Source organism: Sus scrofa, chromosome 1 (genome assembly GCF_000003025.6).
Source record: "Sus scrofa isolate TJ Tabasco breed Duroc chromosome 1, Sscrofa11.1, whole genome shotgun sequence".
In the NCBI taxonomy this organism is placed as follows: Eukaryota; Metazoa; Chordata; class Mammalia; order Artiodactyla; family Suidae; genus Sus; species Sus scrofa.
This window is the reverse complement of record NC_010443.5, coordinates 49434222-49458895: the sequence shown is the minus strand read 5'-3', so window position 1 is coordinate 49458895 and position 24674 is coordinate 49434222. Positions and strand designations below refer to the sequence as shown.

Sequence of the window (24674 nt, the reverse complement as noted above, 5' to 3'; positions counted from 1 at the left end):
GTCTAAATGACTTTCTGGGTGGCATGATATTCTTAGAACTCTGAGAAAGGGAACTCTGGGTATTAGGGGACTGTTTCTCTGCTCATTTTCTCAGTGTATTACGTGCAATTTAGGGACCTGGATATTAATAGAAAGGAAATGGAAATGATTGGAGTAGCAAAACAAAGTGTTACTGTACAGAAACTTGTGGATATGAAATAACATAGTATATGAAAACTGAATTCAATTAAATATAAACTAAGAAGATAATCTGTTCACCTCAGTCAAGGGGTTCCATATATTTATCCAACTAATACACTAATTTTGCATCAGCCCTCAATGTCACTCATTTGCAACTATTGAATTCTTTAAAAACTAATCAATATCCCAGCATTGCAGTGTTTAAAGTGAGAAAGCTCACTCAATAAAATGCATGCTGCAAATATTTTGTATCTATTTGACGACAGAGATAAATTCTTGCACCAGAATTTATCTCTGGGCTTCAGTAAATATTCTTTTTATCTGTTTTTTTTTCCCCCTTCTAATTAAAATTGCACTTTGAATTTGCCTGTGACTAGTTTCAAAAGAGCTTGCCAATTTTCCTCCCTTTTATATCAGTTACAGAATTTATGGGAAAACAAGTACCCTTCTTTTGCATAGTTCGTTGTTTTTGATTTTTGTTTTTTTAAAATCACAGATGTGGCAAAGGAAAACATGCCTTTTGGTTTCAGCTGCACTGACACCAGGGTGCTGTTACCTGGAGGAAATGTTTAGCCTAACCCTGGGACTCAGTATCCTCATCTATAAAATTAGACAGTTGCAAACTCCATTTAACTTTTTGTGGATTTGTGTTTAAAAAAACCCAAGATAATAGATATCCTTATCAATTGCTCATCTAGTGGCTATATGGCCCAGGGATTATTAATGGGAATGAAAATACTTTTTATAAAAGTTAAAAGCTCTATATAAATGCAATGCATGATGATCACATTTTAGAGGCATGAAAACCATGACAGAGGAGTCAAGTGACAGGAAGATTGTCCGTCAAAAATTATCTCTCTTCCCATAGCATCATAAAAACATTTCTAGGTTTTCGAGTCCAGGTTTGGGAGACCCAAAGTTAAAAGAAATAAAATAACTACTGTCCTAGTTACTAGACATGAGATGGTGTGTCGAAGAAGACAAGATATGGTGTGAATTGATTTTTCACTGTGAGGTTTTTTTTTTGTTGTTGTTGTTACTATAAAGACCTTAGAATTGAAAACAGAACCCCAAGTTAGCAAATCTGGAATCACATAACCTCACAGCCAACAGCTGGGATCACATATTGTTCTTAAGTCATGGGTGGCTAGCGAAATATCAAGAGAAAATGTGTACACTACTGGGGGGAGAATCCATGTCATATCCTGAAATGAAACAAAAAGGATGTGATCTTTCCATCTCCTAAACACTGCCAAGAAATTATCAATGGAAACCTCCCATTCAAAGTACTCTCCTTGGAAATTATTAATATTTAAAACAAATGCCTGGGAAGTATGGTCAAGAAAAACAATGTGTGAAATTTAAAAAATGTAGTAATTTCTACAAAATTCTGCTCCTGAGGGAACTTGAAAATAGATCTTTTTTGTGGGAGGTAATAAATTACCCATCCCCCACAAAATCAAAAGATGTTAGGTCAGTGAGCACAAAGAACCTGCATTTGTGATAAGTGTTCACAGAGAAAGCATTTCTCTCAGATTTCAGAACATCTCTGATCACCCACCTGGCCAGGCTAACCACTCTTGATTACCTGTCAACTTGACCAGAAAGAAGCAATGGAAAAACAATGGTGGCCTGTGCTTATTTCCTGAATGATAGAGCAAGCAGAAAGGTATACAGAGGCAGCAGCCACTTTATATGAATTATGTGACACGGCTTTTTCAAGTTCAGTGCTTAAAGATGCTTAATGCTTAAGCTGATTTTTAAATTCTGGTATAAAATGTGAAAGGATGGCATTCTATGAATTCATGGGTAGGTGAAATTCAGGCTTCTTAGGTGCTGATTTGGACACCATAAAATACTGACTTTCTTAATTTAGAGAATATGAAATTTTGCTTATTTTAATGAATTTTGTAAATTCATAGAAAATGTTGTAATGCTTCTTTGGTGCTCTGCATAGTACTAGGTTCTAGGGATTTCAAAGACTAAAGGATTCACATAGTCCTTGCCCTCAAGTATAGTATGAAGACAAATCTAAGCTTATCTATCTCCATTCCCAACTAAGACAATTTCAAAACCTTGTAACTTGGCTAAAAACTTTCAGGGCATGGTTAGTGATCAGGTGACAAAGGGGAAGAAGTGTGTAAATCCATTTGTCAAAAGCTTAGCATTTAAAGAAATATATGTTGCATGCACTTGAATAAATCTGTGTTCTACCTTCCTTCGTACTGTTGCTCTGCTGGTACTGTGGCTTCTTTATACATTAATAAGGCAAGCTGTGAAAATTCCTGGTTGAAGGACAGCCCTGAACCCTCAATGGCATAATTAACATTTTAATGAGTAGTCAAGACCTTTAGTGTTTTGGATCTCAACATTTGTCTCCTGAGTGGAACTCAATCTGTTTAGCTCAGAGAATGAGGTGATTCTGTCTCAGATTTTTAAACAAAAGTAGATCACATAGGCCACCGCTTCAACTTAATACTATTCTTTCCTTTGTTGCAGAGTTCACTTATATTTCAGTGCGTCATGTCAAAAACGTAGCACTAGTTTTCAGCTTTGGTTCGTTTTTTAACATGTTCAAAAACTGTATGCATAACACTTACATTCTGGAAATGACTGCTTTAGGTTAACTGACCGACTAATTGCAGATTCCCCTCATTTGAAAGGTGCAGTGGGCTAACTGCTATCTGGGGATCTGAGAACTTGCAAGGGAAGCCTTGGGTAATGCTTGCAATTTTATTTGCAAATCAAACTTTGCCTCATACATCAAAGGCACTCAACTTCTTCATTGGCGACAAGTTTGAAGGTTGCTAAAAAGCTATTTGTTTTGAGGTTTCAGCAAGAAAAAAACATAAAAAATTTTCTAATGGATAGAAAAACACTTTTATCCCCAGATACAATCTTTCAAAAACATTAAAAACCAATCTTTTTATTTTCATTACTAGGCAAAAACCCCCCCAACAAACCTCTCAGAAGAAAAATTCCTATGGGAAAGTTTCAAGCATCTTAAAAATGAGGCTTATAATAGGAAAGCCTTCTCTGTCATAATTAATATAGCATCACTAATACAAAACCCAAGTTTCTTTTCCCATCTTTATAACTCATTTCTGACAACTGTAGACCCATTACTATAATGTATGTTACACATATAGCACAATATTTGTTACATTATTATTCTTATTAGGTACAGGCTGCAGATTCTCAGGGAATTTTGACACTTATTTCTTGGTGACAAGAAAGCATAGCTCTAGTTATCTCTAAGATGTGAACATTAATAATGCACATAGATATTGAAGTAATTCAACCACTACTTAAAATTTTGCTTACTGATTCAGTCATAAAGCCAAGGATAGCATGTACATTTGCCTTAAAGACATAATCTTTTAGCAAAGTTGCAATGTTCATTGTGTCCTTCAGTTTTTCTGTTTTTCTCTTAACTTTTTTGATTTTTTAATTTATTTTATTTATTTATTTTGCTTTTTAGGGCCACACCCGTGGCAAATGGAAGTTTCCAGGCCAGGAGTCGAATCGGAACTGTAGCTGCCGACCTATACCATAGCCATAGCAATGCCAGATCTGATCTACATCTGTGACCTACACCACAGCTCATGGCAATGCTGGATCCTTAACCCACTGAGCAAGGACAGGGATTGAACCTGCATCTTCATGGATACTACTCAGATTCATTTACAATGGGCCATGATGTAAACTCCTGTTTTTGTTTTTTTTTAAAAGTATAGAAATGTTGGCCACATTTGGTTGATTAGTTTTTGGAAAAATAGTTGCCACATGGCCCTGCCACTGAAGTAAATGTCATCTGGAGAAGAGAACGCCAGGTTCTCCAAAGAGCATCAAACATTAGTATAATGCTCCACAGTATAAACTACCTATTTTTGTAGCCAACGATCCAGGACACCTAGAAGACCCCCAGGAGATCAGAAGTGTTCCCACTGAGGATGCATTTGGGAAGATTGGTTATGAAGACTCTATTCTTTTGAGACACACATAAAATTCATTTTGCACAATTTCCAATGTGGCAATTTTAAGGCAAAGAAACAAATTACCAGTGTTAAAACTTCTTTAATTCAGCCACTATATGTATCTTCAATGTCCAAGAGTTTAACTGTGGCCATTTGCAGGAACAGACACAAGTTCAAACACAGCCCTGGGAAGTATAACAACAAACTTGCTTTTGGAGTTCCTTGTTTATAGCCCAGGAATTCAGTATGATTTCTTTTAGGTTCAGATTACAGACATCCTTATGGTAACTTACTTAGTCATATCCTTGTGAGCTAGTTTTCTTCCATATCTCACATGAATTGTTCACTGTTACCCATCTCCTCCTCTTCTTCCCAGAGCCAAAATATAGACTAAAGCAATTCCTGTTTTTTTTATCTAAACTGGGGTAGAAAGCACCCAGGGCTACAGTTGATATAGAATCTTGACGTGAATAGGGCTTTACAGATGTTAGAATATTAGTAATCAATTTTAAGTTTGGAGTGTTATTTGAAATACAAGTAGGAGTTCCCGCTGTGGCGCAGTGCATTAAGGTTCTGTTGTTGCCACAGCTGTGGTATAGGTCACAGCTGTGGCTCAGATTCAATCCCTGGCCTGGGAACTTTCATATGCCATGGGTGTGGCCATAAAAAAAGGAAAGAAAGAAAAAGAAAAATACAAGTATTTCCCTTTGGTAATAGACTCAGTCCTGACATTAATGGGTTCAAGTATCAAAGTGATACTTACGAATCATTTTGGACAGAAGTTTTCATAATAATATAATGATGATTGTTTTGTTTGCAATACAGTGCTTGAAGACCTTGATCCTTTTTTCAGATGGAGATAAAGTTTTTACACATACACCCAAAGATATGAGTGGAATAAGAGCCAGATACACTTAAGCCAATTCTCCATCACCTCTCTCATACCCTTTTCATTTTAAAAACTAAACACCTATCTAGCTTCAAAGGGATTGGGGGTGGGGGACGGGTTATAGCCACATTACTCTTATATCTGCTAGGTTCAAATCTTACTTCAAATACACTTCAGAAGGATTCAAGGACAGAGAATTCTTCCTCCTGACAACCAAGGGGCTGCTAAGAGAAGCAAATCGGAGTTTTGAATCATCCTAGCAGCACAAAGAAAACACGCTAAGAGCCAATCATCCATCTCCCTTTGCCTCTTTCAGCCAAACTGAAGGCCCTGAGGGACCAGTGTTGAGACGTGTTGCAGCCCAGGGGACAGTGGGTGACACACTGCTTCCTTTGACTTGCAGCCAGGCCACCTTGAAAAAACCACTGCATTCCTGCTGTGTTACGAAGACTTCTTCACTAGCCATGCTACTGACTAGATAATTTATGACTGCAACACTCAGGAATAAGGGACAGGGAAAAACAGATGCTCAAGGCTGGGTTTTACCCATTCTATTCTGTGTGCTTCCTATTGCTTCATCAAATCTCCCCCCCCATAAGTTTTAATTGCAATCACTGAATTAGGGACTTGAGGTAAGGAGGCAGACCTGCCTTCAGTGCGGTACTGATAAGTCTCCTCCCTTCTGAGTGACTGCTGTCAGGACACAGAGCTTCAGAGGGTTTGTCTCTGCTGATGAGGACATGCTGCTGCCGCATCCAGAGGCATCTTTGGTGAGGCCCCTTAAGTACAAGGCACCTGCAGCCCCCATTCAGAGAAGCTGAGGGTTCCCTCTTCTCACTCAATGGCTGGACTGGATCCATGGTGGCTAAAATGATGTATGATGATTTATACTCTTTTTGTTATAGGAATAAGGATCTTGCCCCTTCAGTGTCTTTTTTCCTTTTACCTCAATAAGCCCTTTCCTGGTTTCAGGACAGGACAGGCTGCAGGTAGAAGCAAGGCTGGCAGCGCTGTGCCTTCTCCAGCTCTAAACCTGAAGGTGTGTAGTTCCTTGTTGATTGACAGCTGATTTCATGACCCGCAGAAGACGACTAAACATCAAAGACACCGGGATCCCCTGCCCTTGAAAGCTAAACAAAATTGGTTCCAGGACCAGGACCGGCTCTTTCCAGTTATTCTGTCCAAGAAGATTCTTTGTACCTTGGGACTCTCTGAGACCCTTCTAGTGCTTTCTAGGCTGTTTTTCTCTTTCATACACGGGAGTTTCTTTTTGTATGTTCTTGGAATTATTTTGCTCAGAGCCCTCTGTATCCCAATTTTTCTCTTCCTCTGGTCTCTCACAGTAGAGCCCTAGTTGTGGGTATGAACAGGCCAAGTCTTGCCCACAGGCATTGCTCAGCCTTACTTAACTCATGCTCCCCTTGGGGTGGCCCCATCCAGAGTATCCACCATCATCCCAACAAAGCCCTGAGGTGCCTCTTCCCTCAACAGGGTGTTAAAACCCTTCACATCATTTAGCTTCTTGATAGGAATCCTGATCTTGAAAGAGACTTAAGCAAATTTTCTCACTAATTCTGGGTGTTCAAATGCAAATGACCCGGCACTAGTCTTTGGAGATATAAAGCAATTCTGTTTAACCCATTAAGGCCTCTCAATCAAGCAAATTATTTGGCCCAAGGCCTCCTAACTATCCATCCACTTAAATAAAGTGTCTACTATTGTCAGGCATTTACTCTGTCTTTTGAGAATATAAAAAGCATACTCTGTCACCAAAATCATTATAATATGGAAAACAAGGTCAATATTTAGTAGCAGCTTAAAAACATGATGGGCAGAATATACATTTATTTCTATTATAATCCCCTTTGCCAGTAGAATATTTTGAAAATAATCTTTGCATTCTAGAAAGTCAAGGTAGATAAATCATTTTGGGAGACAAATTTTTTTTTTAACATTCTAGGCCAACTGTGAAAAAGAATTAATGGGTTAGCAACATTCTGCTTGAGGATTATCGGGACTTCAGAAATTTACTTCATTGTATGAAAGACGGCCACCCACACTTCTCCCCCTCTAATAAGAAATGACAGAATTTTTGTTTTAACTATGAAAGGAGTCCTTTAATTTGGTAAAACATTATTATGAGAGAATGGACAAGACCACCCCTAATAAACCTTGTTATGGTTTTTTGTTTGTTTTTTCCCCTAAGTCTTTAAAATGTCTCTAATGAGAATTGAGAGGATAGGCTACATTATGTCTTTTGCAGATCTTATTATCATCTGTTCAGGCAAAAAACTTGTTTAGTCAACATTTTCCTGAACAGAAAATGTCTATCTTTTGAGTGCAATATTTTTCATAAAATAAAAAGATTGATTAAAACACACATACTCAGAGTTCCCATCGTGGTGCATCGGAAACGAATTCAACTAGGAACCAAGAGGTTGTGGGATCGATCCTTAAGGGTTAAGGATCTGGCATTGCCATGAGCTGTGGTGTAGATCACAGATGCAGCTCAGATCTGGCCTTGCTGTTGGCTGTGGCGTAGGCCAGCAGCTATAGCTCCACTTAGACCCCTAGCCTGGGAACCTCCATATGCCACGGGTGTGGCCCTAAAAAAAACAAAAAGAGAGATAGATAAATAAATAAATAAATAAATAAATAAATAAATAAATAAAACACATACACGCACATGTTTACTTTGTTACCCGCCCCCCCTTTTCTTTGAAATCAGGACTAAGACCAAAAGGAAATGAGAAGAATCATAATTTATAGGTTTTCTTTATTTTAAAACATTTTTATTGTGAAATAATTTTAGAGATTAAAAAGTTGCAAAGTGGCACGCAGAATTCTTGTCCTCCTTTGGCCAGCTTTCTCTAATATATTTATCTGATATAACCACAGTGCAATTAATCTAAGTCATGAAATTAACATTAGAACATACTATTGTTAGGGGGCCATTGACTGAAACTGCTCACCTTGGCCAGGCATGATTATAGCCACTTGCTTGAGTTATCTCACAATCAGAGGCCCTAATAAGGAACATGGTGCTGCCCTGAAGACTAACCCAGGGGATTTGGGAGGAGCCAATAGGAGGGAGGGGACAACGAACCTCCCAGGATCCTTGGTGCTGGAATCCATCCTGGCTGAGAGGTGGGTGTGCCAACAAGAAGGGCCCTGAGCCAGAGCGAGTACAGGCCAACCAAGAGGACTGGCCAAAGACAACCCAGAAACCAACCCCTATTCCCATAAAACCTGAGACTGTGAGCCACATGGCAGAGCAGTTCTCCTAGGTTCCCTTAACCTGATGCTCTCTGCTACAGTGCCCTTCCCAATAAAGTCTTTGGCTCTGTCAGCACATGTGTCTCCTTGGACAATTCATTTTTGAGTGTTAGACAAGAGCCTATTCTCTGGCCCTGGAAGGGGTCTCCCTTTTTGCAACACTATAACTAGTCTCCAGACATTATTCAAATTCAGTATGTGTACCTTTTCTGTCCCTTCTGTGTTGGACCATCCCATCCAGGATCCTGCACTGCGTTTAGTTATCTTAGCTCCCTAGTCTCCAATCTGGGGCAGTTCTCATCCTTTGTCTTTCATGATCTTGACAATTGTGAAGAGCACTGGTCACTTATTTTGTAGACTGTCCCTCAATTTAGATGTGTATGCATTTTCTTAAGAGTATATTGAGGTTGTGCATTTTTAGAACATCACATAAGTGGTGTTTTGTTTTACTTGGTACATCACATCAGGAAGTACATGACACATATAGGTCTTATTCCTAGTGAAGTTTAATCACTTAGTTTAGGGTCCATCTAATAGATTTTCCCACCTTTTCCATTTGTAATTAAGACATATCTTTTGGGGAGATATACTTTCTTTTGAAATTTATATGATTTCTTTTTGAAATTAAAACATGGGTGATTCTGGGGGACTTATAGGGGCAGGAAGCTTATTTCCTTTTTAATATCTAGCATGTTCTACAGTCATCCCCAAGGCTCATGGGAAACTAGTCATCTTACCTTTAAACCTTAGTAGATTTGATGAGACAAGTCTATACATCTAAAGTTACCTGTCTGGCTATTGCTTTAGAAACTTTTTAGGTTGATCTTTGCCAGAATTTCCTTCCACAAATACAGTGTATCTCCTGAATAGAACGCATGCCCCAACAATATAAAAGCAGTCCCTTTGTCCTAGTAGAAAAATAAAATGTATCTGAATCAGCAGGAACAGAGGATGCTTTAACTCAATACCTAGTCAACCAGCTCTGACGGCATATTCAAAGGCTACTGAGAACTCAGATCAAGTACCATACATGGTCATTTATTATCAAGCTGACACTCCAATGCAATACTAGCCCCAAATGCACACTGGAACAAAAAGAATTAAAGATTTTCGAATCCATCATGCATATCCACATCTCTGGGCCTCTGTTAATGCTAACCTTCCCTCTTTTCCCACTTGGCACTAGTGCCCTTCCTTAGCCCAGGTCAAATACCATTTCCTCTGAGAAAGCTTCCTTGACACTCACCTCAGGGCTGCCAGGAGTCTCTGTATTGGGACAGCACTTATAGAAATCGTATACTGTGCAGTGGTTGATTACCGAGGTCTCCTTCACCCCTACTGTTTTCAGATCCCCAACATCAGAGACTATATTTTTCTACTTGGAACTGCAAATCTAGCTTTGAACATATCAGGGGGTGTATACTGAGAAATTAACCACAAATTTTAAAACACTGAAACAGTAAATGCCATATCATAGTTTTTTGTTTGTTTGTTTGTTTTTTGTTTGTTTTGTTTTTAATAGATCTATTCATTGACCTATCTATCTACTCTAGCTTTATCCTTCTGGCTATAGAAATATTTAAGATGATATTTAAACTTATATACAATGAAACTTAAAAAAAATATTGAACAAAAAAGATATGGAAAAAGTAGGGGTGGGAGGAAGTAGCCAGGTGTATACCCAGCAAAATGCATGTTATATAATATCCTGTACTTTTGCTAGGAATGGGGTCTAAAGATAAATATGAAAAAAAAATAGTTCTAAAAATGTCATGAAACCTAACAGACCAAGCTGTGTAGCCACAGAATATTCTGTTTGATGATTCTGTAAAAAAATTTAATAAACTATAACCTCACTTAAAAAGAGTGGGAAGACCAGCAGGGGGAGCTCTCATGCCCTGTTTCAATGGCTGAACCCAACAGGAAGAAGGAGATTCCTCTTCATTTCTGGCAGGGACTCAGCCAATGAAAAGCCATGGACTCTTTGCAACTACAGCCCTCCTACCTCCTTACTCCCCTCTATAAAAGTGTTCCCTTTCTCTTGTTATGTGGGAATTTGCATATGGCTTATCATGGTTGCAGACTAGAATTGAAATTCTCTACTGGTCCTGAGTAAACCCATCTTTGCTGGAGAAATATCTGGCAGTCTATTTATTTCATGTAAACAATTTCTTTACCCCCCAAACTGATATATGGTAAATATTAACTTCTAAAAGCAAACCACAAAAATAATCCTGAATCATGCAAAAGTATTCAGTGACTGCTAGTCAAAGTTTGTTGAAACAATGCACATACCTGCCTCCTACTCTCCCATTGACATTTGTGAATTTGGAAGAAAGATTCCTGGAATCCAGAAATAGGTATGTTACTCATAAATAAATAATAAATGCAATATGAAAGTTAAGAGAAAATTTACTCTCTCCTTTGTTGGACTTTTCTCATTCCTAGAATTAATATATAGGGAAGAAAAGGAGCAGGTTATGTTCATTTGAAAGGAGGAATGGAAGAGTGAGATATGAACAGATAGCTGAATTTGTGTATTCACTTTAATATTGTGGTAAGTATTCACATTTATCACAAAATAAAGGTGACTACTCTGTGCAATGAATGCTTTATCTCTAACTTGTACCTACTCAGGTATCTCACTAGATTAGTAGGTTAAAGTAAAACATTATCTGATCACCCTATGGGAACACTCTTGTCAAGCTATGCATTAATTTTGTTACACAAGATAATATCATTTTCCCCTCTCCTTTATAAATTTAAAACTAAAATAACATCTTCAACCTCCCAGCACCTATCTATGGCTGCAAAGAGGCATCTCAGGTCTGCAGATCAATGAGAAATTTCTTAAGATTAGCAAGATGAAAAGCTGGTTCAGACTTGCTGATAAAGGTTACTTGCAAAGACCCTTAATCAAACACTACCCACTCTTCTTTTCCAACACATTAACTTTTCTTATCAAACCAGTGCTTTCATTGTCTGTAATGGGATTTGAAATACGGATAACTGTCCAATTAAATATTTCAAATATTCTGCCTACCAAATCAAGAAAGGAGAAGTATGGTCAAGGAGCACAATTTCATGAATGTTCATTAGTCCAAAAGAATAAAAGAAAATGACTTATTTCAGTTTCTACTAGGGAGTCTTTTTTTGTCCCCTTTTCAAGTAAAACTTTCATGGAAAAAATACAACAGATAATCATCATTAACTTTAAAATCATTTTTAAATTCATTTGGAAACAGTTGTAAATTAGCTCTCTCATCTTAGGTAATCTTTTGAAAGAATAAATGCCTCACAGAACATGGGAACTCAAAATAGTGTGGTATGAATTACTCTTCAATACAGTCTTAGATAGCTGGCTAGGAGACAAGATGGTGGAACAGAAGGACTTGAGCTCACCTCCTCTTATGAAGACACTAAAATCTCAACTAACTGCTGAATAATGATTGACAAAAAAGACTGGAACTTACCACAAAGATATTCTACATCTAAAGACAAAGAAGCCACAATGGAGATGATAGGGAGGGTGCTTTCACAAATACTATAAAATCCCACCCCTGCTGGGTGGGTGACCCACAAACTAGAAAATGAGTATATTACAGAGGTCCTTCCACAAGAGTAAGAGACCTGAGCCCTACGTCAGACTCACCAGCCCGTGGGGGTGGGGGGTCTGGTATCGGGAGGAGGAGCCCCCAGAGCATTTGAATTTGAAGGCCAGCGGGATTTGAGTGTAGGAGCTCCACAGGACTGAGGAAACAGAGACTCCACTCTTGGTGGGACCCACACAAGGTTTCACGTGCACTGGGACCAAAACAGTGACTCCATAGAAGCCCAGTCAAGACCTACCTGCTGGTCTTTGAGGACCTCCTGGGGAGGCAGGAGTTGGCTGTGGCACACTGTGGGAGCAAGAACATTGAAGGCAGAGCCCTGGGGAATATACATTAGCATGAGTTCTCTCTGAAGTCATCATTTTAGCAAGGACACCTGGCTCTACCAAATGGCCTGCAGCTTCCAGTGCTGGCATGCCTCAGTTGAAAAAATCAACAAGGTGGGAAGACAGCTGGCAGATAGGCTGCCTAAAGTCATTATGGGCACACAATTACCTCTAAACACCCCAGTTGATGTGGATCTTCCCACCAGGGGGACAAGATATACCTTGACCCACCAGTAGCAGGCACCATTCGCTCCCACCAGGAAGCCTGCACAAGACCCAAGGCCAACCTCACCCACTAGGGGGCAGACACTAGAAGCAAGATGAACTACAATCCTGCAGCCTGTGGACCAGAGACCAAAACACCAGAGAGTTAGACAAAATGAGAATGCAGGGAGATATATTCCCAATGAAGGAACAAGCCAAAACCCCAGCAGAACAACTAAGTGAAGTGGAGATAAACAATCTGCCCAAAAAATAATTCAGAGTAATGACAGTAAAGATGATCCAAGATCTTGGGGAAAAAAAATGGAGATGCAGACTGAAAAGATAAAAATAAATGTTTAACAAAAAGCTAGAAGATTTAAAGAACAAACATTTAGAGATAACAACATAATCAAAATAAAAAATACACTGAAAAAAATCAATAGCAGAATACATGAAGCAGAGTAACGAATAAGTGAACTGGAAGACAGATTGGTGGAAATCACTGCCAGGGAACAGAATAAAGGTAAAAAAAAAAAAAAAAAAAGAAAAGAAATGTGGACGGTCTAAGAGATTTCTGGGACAACATTAAATGCACTAACATTCACATTATAGGGGTCCAAAAAGAATAAGAGAGAAAAGGCCAGAGAGAATATTTGAAGAGATAATAGCCCCAAACTTTCGTAGCATTGGAAAGAAAACACTTATTCAAGTCCAAAATTACAGAGAGTTGAAAACACGATAAAAGCAAGGAGTAAAATGCTGAAACACATATTAATCAAATTGACGAAAATTTAAGAGGAAGAGAAAATATTAAAAGCAACAAGAGAAAAATGACAAATAACATAAAAGGGAATTCCCCTTAAGGTAATCAACTGATTTTTCAGCAGAAACTCTGCAGGCTAGAAGGGAGTGGTATGATATATTTAAGCGAAAAGACGGAAAATAACTGCAATCAAGAATACCCTACCCAGTTAAGTCTCTCATTCAGATCCAATCCAATGCAGAAATCAAAAGCTTCACAGGCAAGCAAAAGCTAAGAGAATTCAGCATCAAAACCCAGCCTTACAACTGTTGCTAAAGGAAATTCTTTAGGTGGAAAAGAAAAAGCCACAACTAGAAACAAGAAAATTATGAATGGGGAATCTCACCAGTAAAGGCATTAAAGGTAGGAAGTCATCCACATCCAAATATGATATCAAAACCAACAATTGTGAGAAGAGGAAACTAAAAATGCACAATATTAGAAATGCATTTGAAATTAAGAGATGAGCAACTTAAAACAATCTTATATATATAGGTAGACTGCCATAACAAAACCTCAAGGTAATCGCAAACCAAAAATCTACAACAGAAACACATACACACTAGAAGAAGCAATCTAATACAACACTAAAAATAGTCATTAAATCACAAGAGAACAAAAGAGAAAGGGAAGAATAAAGAAACAAATCCAAAACAATTAATAAAATGGCAATAGGAACATTCATATCATATCAATAATTACCTTAAATGTAAATGGATTAAATGCTCCAACCAAAAGACATACACTGGCTGAATGGATACATAAACAAGACCCATATGTATGTTGTCCACAAGAGATTCACTTCAGATCTAGGAACACATAGAAACTGAAAGTAAGGGGATGGAAAAAGTATTCCATGCAATTGTAAATCAAAAGAAAGCTGGAGCAGCAATACGCATGTCAGACAAAAGAGACTCTAAAATAAAAACTGTTACAAGAGACAAAGAAGGACATTATATAATGATTAAGGGATCAATCCAAAAAGACGTAACAATTTTAAATATATATGCACCCAACATAGAAGCAACTCAGTATAAAATACAACTGCTAACAGTCACAAAAAGAGAAATCAACAGTAACACAATAATAATGGAGGACTTTAACACCCCACTTATATCAATGGACAGATCATCCAGGCAGAAACTCAGTAAAGAAACATAGGCCTTAAATAACACATTAGACCAGACAGACTTAATTAATATTTATAGAACATTCTATCCAAAAGCAGCAGAATATACATTCTTCTCAAGTGCACATGGAACATTCTGCAGGATAGTTCATAACTTGGGCCACAAATCAAGCCTCAGTAAATTTAAGAAAACTGAAATCACATCAAGCATCTTTTTCAATCACAATGCTATGAGACTAGAAATCAACTACAAGGGAAAGAAAAAAAAGAACAGCAAAAAACACAAACACCCGAAGCTAAATAATATGTTACTAAACAACCAATGGGCCACTGAAAAAGTCAAAAAAGGAAATCACAAATTACCTAGAAACAAATTACAATGAAAACACAAAGATCCAAACTTTATGGGACACTGCAAAGCCCATACAGCAATACAAGAGGGAAGTTTATAGCAATACAAGCTTACTTCAGGAAACAAGAAAAATCTCAAATGAAAACCTAATTTTATACCAATAGGCACATGAAAAGGGGTTGCAGAGAAGAATGGGAAAGCAGGAGTTAGAAAGCACAGTGGCTGGAGAAGTGACCAGGGGCCAGTTACTGAAGGAACTTAAAGGACACATTTTCAAATTAGCCTTCTTCTTATAGATGATGGGTTAACACTGAGTGATTTCTTTTCTTTTTTTTAGAGCCACACCTATGATAGACGGAAGTTTCCAGGCTAGGTGTAGAATCGGAGCTGTAGCTTCTGGCCTGTACCACAGCCACAGCAATGTCAGATCCAAGCCATGTCTGTGACCTATACCACAGCTCACCTAATGCTGGATCCTTTAACCCACTGAGTAAGGCTAGGGATGGATCCTGAAAACTCATGGATACTAGTTGGGTTCATTACCACTGAGTCACAATGGGAACTCCAACACTGACTGATTTCAAAGGCGAAAGACATGACTTCCACCAATTCCAATAACTTTTATATTTCCCAACATGCATACAATCTCATAATTAATTATGCACAAATTAAAGGGAGGGATGAAGAGAGAAAATTAAAGGAATAAAAGAAGTAAGGACAAGAGAAAGTGCTGTGCCATTTTTAGTCTGAAAGCCAAAGTCTCAACTCGAGCCTAACAATGCCTCATTTGCTGATGAATGACGTTTAACAAAGTATAGCTGTTCAAAAATCTATTCAATGATAATAACTGTAAAACTATGGCAATAATGATTCACATAAGGACAATGCCAGATTAAAGCATGATTTAAAACTGTTTTTACAATGTCTTTGCATAAGGCTGTACTAATTTCACAAGTAGCTTTTGATGAATTACATGCATTCTTAACTGAGTTCCTGTTGGGTCTCTGCATTCTTCTCCTTCAGTGGTTGTGATCAATACGTTACAATACATGATTACTATCTCTCATGATGTTAGTTTTCACATACTGTTTGCTGTTATGATTATGCACTAGCAGCTGGGAAGACTAATTTATTACTTGGCTATTATCATTGAAGGTCACATAACTCCAATGTTCTATTACAGCATTTGATCACATTCTGCAGACTCTGCCAGAGAAAGCCTTTCTTCTGGAACTCTTCAGGTTTCTGTGGAATTTATCACATTTCCGCTAGCAAAGTACAAGCAAGTAGGTACTTATTTCTGGTGGCTGCCAATAAAGTATCTGATTCCTCAAATGCCTCTGTTTTCATATGCAGCTTTTCTTAAATCAGTTAATAGTAAGAAATGATTTTTATAAAAATCCAGCCATCTGTACCATAAACCTTCAACTATCAATTGGAGACCAACTTTGTTCTAAATATTACTTGAAATCTCAACTGGAGTACTTCACTGTATTATTTTGCCATGTAGAAGAATACTTTCAACTCTACCTAAACATAGGTCTACTGATATTGCTGGTGTAAGTTGCAGCTTATGTGATTTTGAGACAAGCAGAGAAAGAATTTTATCTATCTGTCTATCTATCCATATATCTATTTGTGTAAATAAGTAGAATGGAACTAAGGATTGGAATGTTTTAGAACTTAAGATAAATGTGATAATGCAAATGATTAAGTGTCCATGTCCTAGATTCAAAAGAAAAAAAAAAAAGAGTAGAACGTACTTAAGGATATAGAAAAAGTAGAGAGGTTCTTGGAATCTATCATACATCCCATAGAAAACTTTGTAATTAGACATTAGTTGAATCTCAAAAGTCTTAATGTTAAAAAGCAAAAGGGGGGTTCCCTTGTGGCACAGAGGGTTAAGGATCTAGTTTTGTCACTGCAGGAACTTGGGTTGCTGCTATGGTGCAAGGTTGATCCCTGCCCAGGGAACTTCTTTATCCCACAGATGCAACCAAAAAATAAATAAATAGAAGTAGTATGGGAACCTAAAGCATCAATTTCATGAGAAAACTTGCCTTTCAACATTATTATATTTGTAACTAAAGAATGGCCTCACTAGATGAAATATTTGTGAATTAACAAAAGCAATATATCCTCAAGACAAGCCCAAGTTCAACTTCTGAATGTAGAACCCTCATGAAAGACTGCAAATCACCCTGACAGTCCAAGCTAGCTTGTAGGAATCATATTCTGCTGGCAGACTTTGAACAGAGTTAAGAATACAAAGCCGTAAAGAAGAAATCAGCTTTTTACCCAGATAGGATATTTGAATAGTGATAATGATATCACATTTATGGATATCATATTTATGCCACCTTATTAGTGGCATTTTAAATCACAAGGAGACAACAGAAGATGTATTGGTGTTTGGTGAAATGACATGTTGGTTTGGAGAATGGTGGGTGGTTGGTTGAAGTAGTCTTTTCAGGGAAAGAGTAGGGTCCAAGTAGGAACTCTGGTATACAAGAAGTCTCATAGAGAGAGACATGCAGTGTAGGATGGACCTAATGTCAATTGTATCTGTGCAGTTACAATTCTGGAATGAACAAGAGATAGTAATGCTGACAATGATGAAGTTAAGAACACACAGGCATATAAAGAGGTAAAAGGGTCTGCTTCTGATACAATAAATCAATAAAGGATAGATTTATAGAAAGGAAAGGATCCAGAAACAGAACTCCAGGAAATGGTTAGTTTTAGAAGTAAGGAAACAAAAAGTTGAAGGAAAGGAGAAGAATGGAGGAGTCAGAGAGAAAATAATAAGACTGAGGCAAGACCCACCTATACATACAGACACAGACAGATAGGAGGTTGGGAAAAAACGGTAGAGAATTTCAAGATCAAGAAGGTGGTAAATAATCCAAATGTCCCAGGGAGAGGTTCAGAAAGTAATAGCTGAGACAAGATCCTGGGAGCTGGAAACTCTAAGGAGTCAGAGGAGGAAGTGAGATCCAGCCAAGGTGGTTTATTTTTTCAGAGGGAAAGAATGTGGATGTAAGTGTGTGAAGAAATAGAGAGTGACCTATGGGCCAAGGTCTTGCAAAGACAGACAGAATGGAACAAGAGTAGTGATTTCTGTGTTAAAGCTGTAAAGTCATATGCTCTGCAAAGTGTTTTTTTTCCAAGGGTCATATCTACGGGACATGAAAGTTCCAAGGCTAGGGGGTCCAATTGGAGCAGCAGCTACTGGCCTATGCCACAGCCATGGCAATGCCAGATCTGAGCTGCAGCTGTGACCTACACCACAGCTCACAGCAATGCCAAATCCTCAACCTAATGATCAGGGCCAGGGATGGAACCCATGTCCTCATGGATACCAGGTGGGCTTGTTACCACAGAGCCACAATCAGAACTCCTTTTTCTGTCATCTTGCATCACTTAAAAAATGCATATTGTGCATTTCTTTAACAAATCAATAACCATAGGAAAACATGCTCTAAGTCATTTGGAAGCTGCCTAGATCATGGGTTCTCGCTTTGGCTTATAATAACTTCTCTTCCATTTCTTCTCTTATTTCTGCTTTTAAAATTCCACTTTGGGAATGTAGAAATTGGCTTCTTCTGGTTTTCCCAAAGCCACCTGCTTGCAGATTTCGGTTTTAGTCTATAGCGCAGAGGTGATGTATTGCTCATTAAAGCCTATGGGTATCCAAGGAGATTCAGCAAAGGAGCCTTGCAGAGGCCGCCATAGATCTACCTGCTTCTTTTCTTAGATCATAATGGCCACTTTCTTTTCTACAGATGCTTAGATTTCTGTTTTGAGCACAAATATTCTATCTTTGGTCAGAATCTTCTGTTGAATAAAAATTGCATGCAGATAACACCTTGCTGGGGGCTTAGACTCTGACACTCACAATTTTGTCTCAGATGTCACCAGGGTTTCTGTTCTCAGGCCTATGCTCCTTTCTAATCCACACATGTCTCTCTTTAGCAATTTAATCTGTCAATGTGGGTTTAATTTCATTTGTATACTGATGACAACAGATTGATGTTATAAAATTAGCCATAATGTTCTCTCTGCCACATCTGTGCTATATTCTTGCCAAACTAATGTCAAGGATAGGGTATCGAGAGATTGTCTTCAAGTTATCACTACCAAAATAGTCATTTTCATGAAGTGCAGGCACATTCTTACTGCTTTATTTCTCCTTCCCAATTTCTTTAAACTTCATATCATAACCAACACCTTGAAAATAAGAATACCAGACCCAACAGCACTTTCTCTTTCAATTTTTCTAATGAAACATTTATTTCTGGTTTAAAAAAGAAAAAGAAGCATACATAGAGCAGAAAACTGATGACATCAAGTTCTAGCAATTTAAATATAAAAATAGCACTTTATTTCTAATTCAGAAATCTAATGCCAAAGGGTGAAGCCAAAATGGCAGAGTAGGAAGGCTCATCTAAGCTCATGGGCACACCAAAATTACAACTATTTACAAAGTAACTATCTTCAAGAAGGACCTAAAGATTAGCAGAAAAGGTTTTCTACAACTAAGCATATAAAGAAAGAATAGCATAAGACTGGTAGGAGGGGCAAAGACATAGTGTAGTCAGGGTCACACTCCTGGTTGGTGAACCATAAATGGAAGGATGATCACAATTGCAGGACCCCAAAGACTGAGGGGGCCCAAGATTATATCAGGATCTCCAGCCCAGCGGTCAGTACAAGGAAGATGGGCCCGCAGAATGTAAGGCTTTGAAGGCCAGTGGAGCTTGTGTATGGGGGAGCCAGAGGGATTTGGGAGATAGTGAGTTTGCTCTTAAAAGGCAAACAACAACAAATAAAACTAAAATAACAAACAGAAAAAGTGAACAAAATGGCAATAATTTTATTACTTTAAATGTAACTGTATTAAATACTCTAATCAACGGACATATAGTGGCCAAATGAATAAAGAAATAAGCCTCATGCATATGCTGCATACAAGCCATCTTTAGATTTAAGATACATATAGACTAAAAGCAAGGGCATGGAAAAAGGTATTCCATGCTAAATGGAAATAAATATAAAAGTGAGGTAACAATACATATATCAAACAAATATACTTTAAACAAAGACTGTAACAACAAAGAACATTGAATAATGATAAAGGGGTTGATCCGAAAAGAAGATAAAATGATTATTTATGCACCCAAAATAGTAACATCTGAATGCATAAAGCAAATATTAAGAGAAATAAAGGGAAAATTGACAGAAACACAATAATAGTAGGAGATTTTAACAACACACATCAATAAACAGATCATCCAAAAATTGATAATAAAATCCTGGTCTTAAAAGACATATTAGACTTGATTAACTTAATGGATATAAATAGAACATTCTGCCCTGAAGCAGAAGAGCACACATTCTTTTTAAGTGAACACGGACCATTATCTAGGATAGATTACATGCTAGGCCACAGAACAAGGCTCAGTACATTTAAGAAGATTAAACTCATATCAAGCATCTTTTCCAAACACAATGCCACAAGACTAGAAATTATCTAAAGAAAAAGGGTAAGGAACAAAACACTTGGAGGCTAACTAATATGCTGCTAAGCAACCAAGGGGTTACTGAAGAAATCAAAATGCAACTCTGTGTTCATTGTAGCCTCATTTATAGTAGCCAAGATATGGAAACAACCTAGTGTCCATTAATAGATGATTGGATAATGAATATGTGGCAATTTACACACAATACAATATCACCTGGCCATAAAAAGAATGAAATTTCTCCAATTGTGACAACATATTTGGACTTAAGTGGAGTAAGTTAGACAAAGAAAGAAAAATACCTTATGATTTCACTTATATGTGGAATCTAAAAAACAAAACAAATGAACAAACCTAACAAAACAGAAACAGACTCACAGGAGTACCCTGGTGGCTTATCAGGCTAAGGATCCAGTGTTGTCACTGCTGTGGCTCTGGCTGCTGCTGTGGCATGAGTTTTTCCCTGGCCTGGGAACTCCCTCATGCCACAGGGATGTGGGGAGGCCAAAAAAATAAGAAAGAAACAGACTCATAGATACAGAGAATAAACAGGCAGTTGCCAGAGGGGAAGGGGATAGGAGTGATGAGTAAAATAGGTGAGTATAATTAAGAGGAACAAACTTTCAGTTATAAAATAAGTCACAGTGATATAAGGTACAGCATAGGGAATATTGTCAGTAATATTGTAATAAATTTGCATAATTATATATGATAGCTAGACTTATGATATTCATTTTGCAAAGTAGGAAAATATTGAATCAATATACTGTACACCTGGAACTAGTGTAATGCAAAGCTATTATACCTCAATAAAAAAGAAAAAAAAATTCTAGAACTTACTGACCATATTCCTTTTCATGTTAAGAAACTGTCATTTGATCAACATTGAAAGGCTCAAAAACTTTAACAAAATAAGTAACATTTGAACACGGTTATAAAAATTTCAAAGGACATTTATGTAAGTGATCACTTATACTTCATATAAAAACCTTGCAAGAGGAGTTCCCGTTGTGGCACAGTGGTTAATGACTCCAACTAGGAATCATGAGGTTGCAGGTTCGATTCCTGGCCTTGGTCAGTGGGTTAAGGATCCGGCGTTGCAATGAGCTGTGATGTAGGTTGCAGACGAGGCTTGGATCCCGCGTTGCTGTGGCTCTGGCGTAGGCTGGTGGCTACAGCTCCAATTAGACCCCTAGCCTGGGAACCTCCATATGCCATGGGAAGCGGCCCTAGATAAGGCAAAAAGACAAAAAAAAAAAAAAAAACCCAAAAAAACAAAAAACCTTGCAAGAGAGATATTGTTATTACCTTCATTTTGTAGCGAAGGCCATGAAGAATAGAACACTCAGAGAACCTCCACAATATAAATTGTAAAGCAGGTCACTGAAAAAGACTAAGTACGGGGCTTCCGGGTTCCAACATCAAGGTCTTTCTATAATTCTACATTCCCTCCAAGCCATCACTACAGTTTCTGAGAATGTTTATGGTTTCTTTAACAGTATTGCTTTTCTTCAAACCGCTTTTCTCCAAATATGAGAATAGGATGTGCCTTCCTTTCCTAGGAAGAGTCTCATCTAAACTTAGCTTTTAGAAACTTGGAGAAGTTAACTTGGTAAGGCTACACGTCAGGAACAATTTTATCTTTTCCTGGTTATAATGAAAAAGTTAATGTTTCTGGAGTAATTATCTCATGCCAGGATCTCTTAAGGGCTTTCAATGAATTATTTCACTCAATAACTACAATAATATTGTGAAGATTATTATTATTATCCCCGTCTTAACCAATGCAGAAACTGTGGCAATGGCAATTTAACTTTCCCAAGATCACCCAGCTGGTTTAATAAACAGTCGGATTCTAGAGCCTGAGTGGCTAACTTCCGTATACATTCTCTTTCAGGAAAAATATTTCATTTACAATTGGTCTACTGAGGAAGCTTTTTCTCCAGAATAGTAATGTAGCACCTAAGGAAGCATTAGCAGCCATGTGCTGAGCAATGGAAAAGAAAAGTGAGAGGAGTAAAGCTGTTGGTATAAGTCTCTCCATTCCAAGGATATTTACTGGCCCATCCCTCATTGTTTGTGCATTTCTGTTTTTCCTCCACTAGTACCCTTCCTGTTTTGGCAGCACCAGCAAAGGGTCTGCACTTAGTTACACACTCAGTGGCTCTGGAGTTCTCATCATTTGCTCCAATGAAGCCAGCCCTTGAGCTAGATTCATATTTGAAAGGATCAGACTTCCTATGTATTTTGATAGATGGTGTGATTAGCATGCATAAATGATATTTTAGCAATTAATCAGTTAATTGATCCTAAGTAAAAGTACTTAGATCACACAGTATTTAGGCACCACTGACTCACTTTCTCATTCACTCAGTCATTTAGTGGATCCCCAGTACTCTCAAAGTAAAATCTAAATTCCTGGATGCCTATGAGGCCCTACACGATCTGCCCCATTAATCACTCTGGACTTGTCTTTTACAACTTTCCCCTGTGCTTCCTTATTTGTGTCTTTTCTGTCAAACATGCCAAATTTATTCCTGCTTCAGAGCCTTTGTAGTTACTGTTGCCTTTGTCAGAATGACTTGACATCCCCAATCTTCAGACACTGACTTCATTCAGTAATCTGCTCAAAAATCACCTCTTCCCAGAGTCCAGAGTTGTTCCTCACCACCTTATGTAAATACCATCTCACTACCCCACTCCTACCCTCTTCACAGTGCATTTCCTTTTCACCACTTTTCCTAAGTGATGACAGCATGTGCATATGTTATGTTCATTCCCATTTTTCTACCCTAGAATATAAACTCAGGAGAGTAGGGGCTTTGTCAGACTCAGCCATCCATTTCTGTTACCATCATCCTGAATGGCATTTGGTTCCCATATGGTGGGTGCCTGCATACCTAGTTTATTCCAGGCAATTTTCTAGATTCTAGGATATATCTATGAACAAGACTGACAGAATCCTGCTCTCATAGAGCTTATACTCTGGTGGGAAAGACTGGCTAAAACAATAATCACTTATTATGTCAGATGATAGTGAATTAATAAACTGAATACCTGTAGTATATACCACTGTTAAGAGGTTCAGAAACCCAGAAGGAGAAAATATCACCCTACCTGATAAATTTACAAGCATTCATATAAATATAAAAGAATAAGAGAGTTTGAAGAGACAAAGTAACGATTAGGGAAGAAGGTGTTAGGGAATCAGAGTTTTGAATTAGGTAAGGGAAGATGGGGTGGGTGGATGTAAACAACGGGAGGAAAAACTCTTGGTGCATAAGATTAATTTTTTTTCCCAGAGTACTTTATGCCTCTTTACTTGTTTCAGATTCTTTTATTTTCCCCAGCCTTTCAACTGCCTAGCCTCTTACCTTTGGTTGACATTATACCTACATTGACAGAACACCTACATGTGATACCATTGTAACATGAAGGTTTAATTTACACTTGAGTCCAAACTTTTTCTGTGCCTGAGATTTCAGATCATGGATTAGATGGCAGAAGGGGACAAAGAGGTCTACATTTAGAATAGGTGAGTGGAAATCTAAATCTGTAAAATCATGGAGATTTAAATTGAGCATCTAACACACCATAGTTATTCCTTTTCCAGGAAATAGCACGTTTGAGGATACGTGTGTTTGTGTACATTTCCTTATTTTGAAGTCCTGAAAAAAGTTAATATTTTATTAGAGTTTTTCATTTAAGTGTGTAAGTGGGTAACTGAAAAATCCAACAGTATAAAAAAATCCTTAGAATCATAAGAAAGAAGAGCTTCTCTAACATGCTCTTGCCATACACACAAAATTAATAAATAACGATGTTGGGAGGAATGTTGGGAAGCAATGGACATTTTTGTGGCATGGATTATGGTATGGTTTTATAGATTTATACTTATCTCCAAACTCAAGTTGACCACATTAAATATGTGCAGTTTTTTTTGTATGTCAATCATACCTTAGTGAAGTGGTTTTACAAAATAAAGCATCTTGCTCTCAAAATTTAGACCAAACCTAAATCTAAATACTCAATATAATATACATATATAAGCAACATTATAAGCATGTGTAACCACATATAAGATACATACATTTATAAAAATAAAAATGCTCAAATAGTTTTGATTTGAGAAAATGGCAAATATACTACTGAATATGAAAACAGGGAATATTAAGTTGATCAGTAAAAGTTTAATTTGGACTGAAACCTACTAGCCAAATTTTTATCTTTGATTTCTGTCTTGCACTCGAGGGACCCCAGTGTATCTATATTGACATGAAATACATAACAATAAGAGCTATTGGATACCTGCTATGGTGGGCAGAGCATGAAGTGAAATTAGTTCTAATTAATTCCAGTTCTCACAACAACCTAGCAGAGCAATAGCATCTCTGTTGCAGTGAAAT

General features: G+C 37.7%; 1 protein-coding gene across 9 annotated transcripts in view; it reads right to left on the bottom strand.

The window, feature by feature from the left end:
• ADGRB3 (adhesion G protein-coupled receptor B3) overlaps positions 1–24674 on the bottom strand; it is a 733899-nt gene that overhangs the window by 160888 nt on the left and 548337 nt on the right. For 5 of the 9 annotated variants that reach the window (XM_021072838.1, XM_021072833.1, XM_021072856.1 and 2 more), the window contains one exon: positions 10618–10665. The exons of the other annotated variants lie outside the window; for them this stretch is intronic. In XM_021072838.1, the coding sequence (XP_020928497.1) occupies positions 10618–10665 (48 nt within the window). The remainder of the gene's footprint in view (positions 1–10617; positions 10666–24674) is intronic. 9 annotated transcript variants of the gene reach the window in all.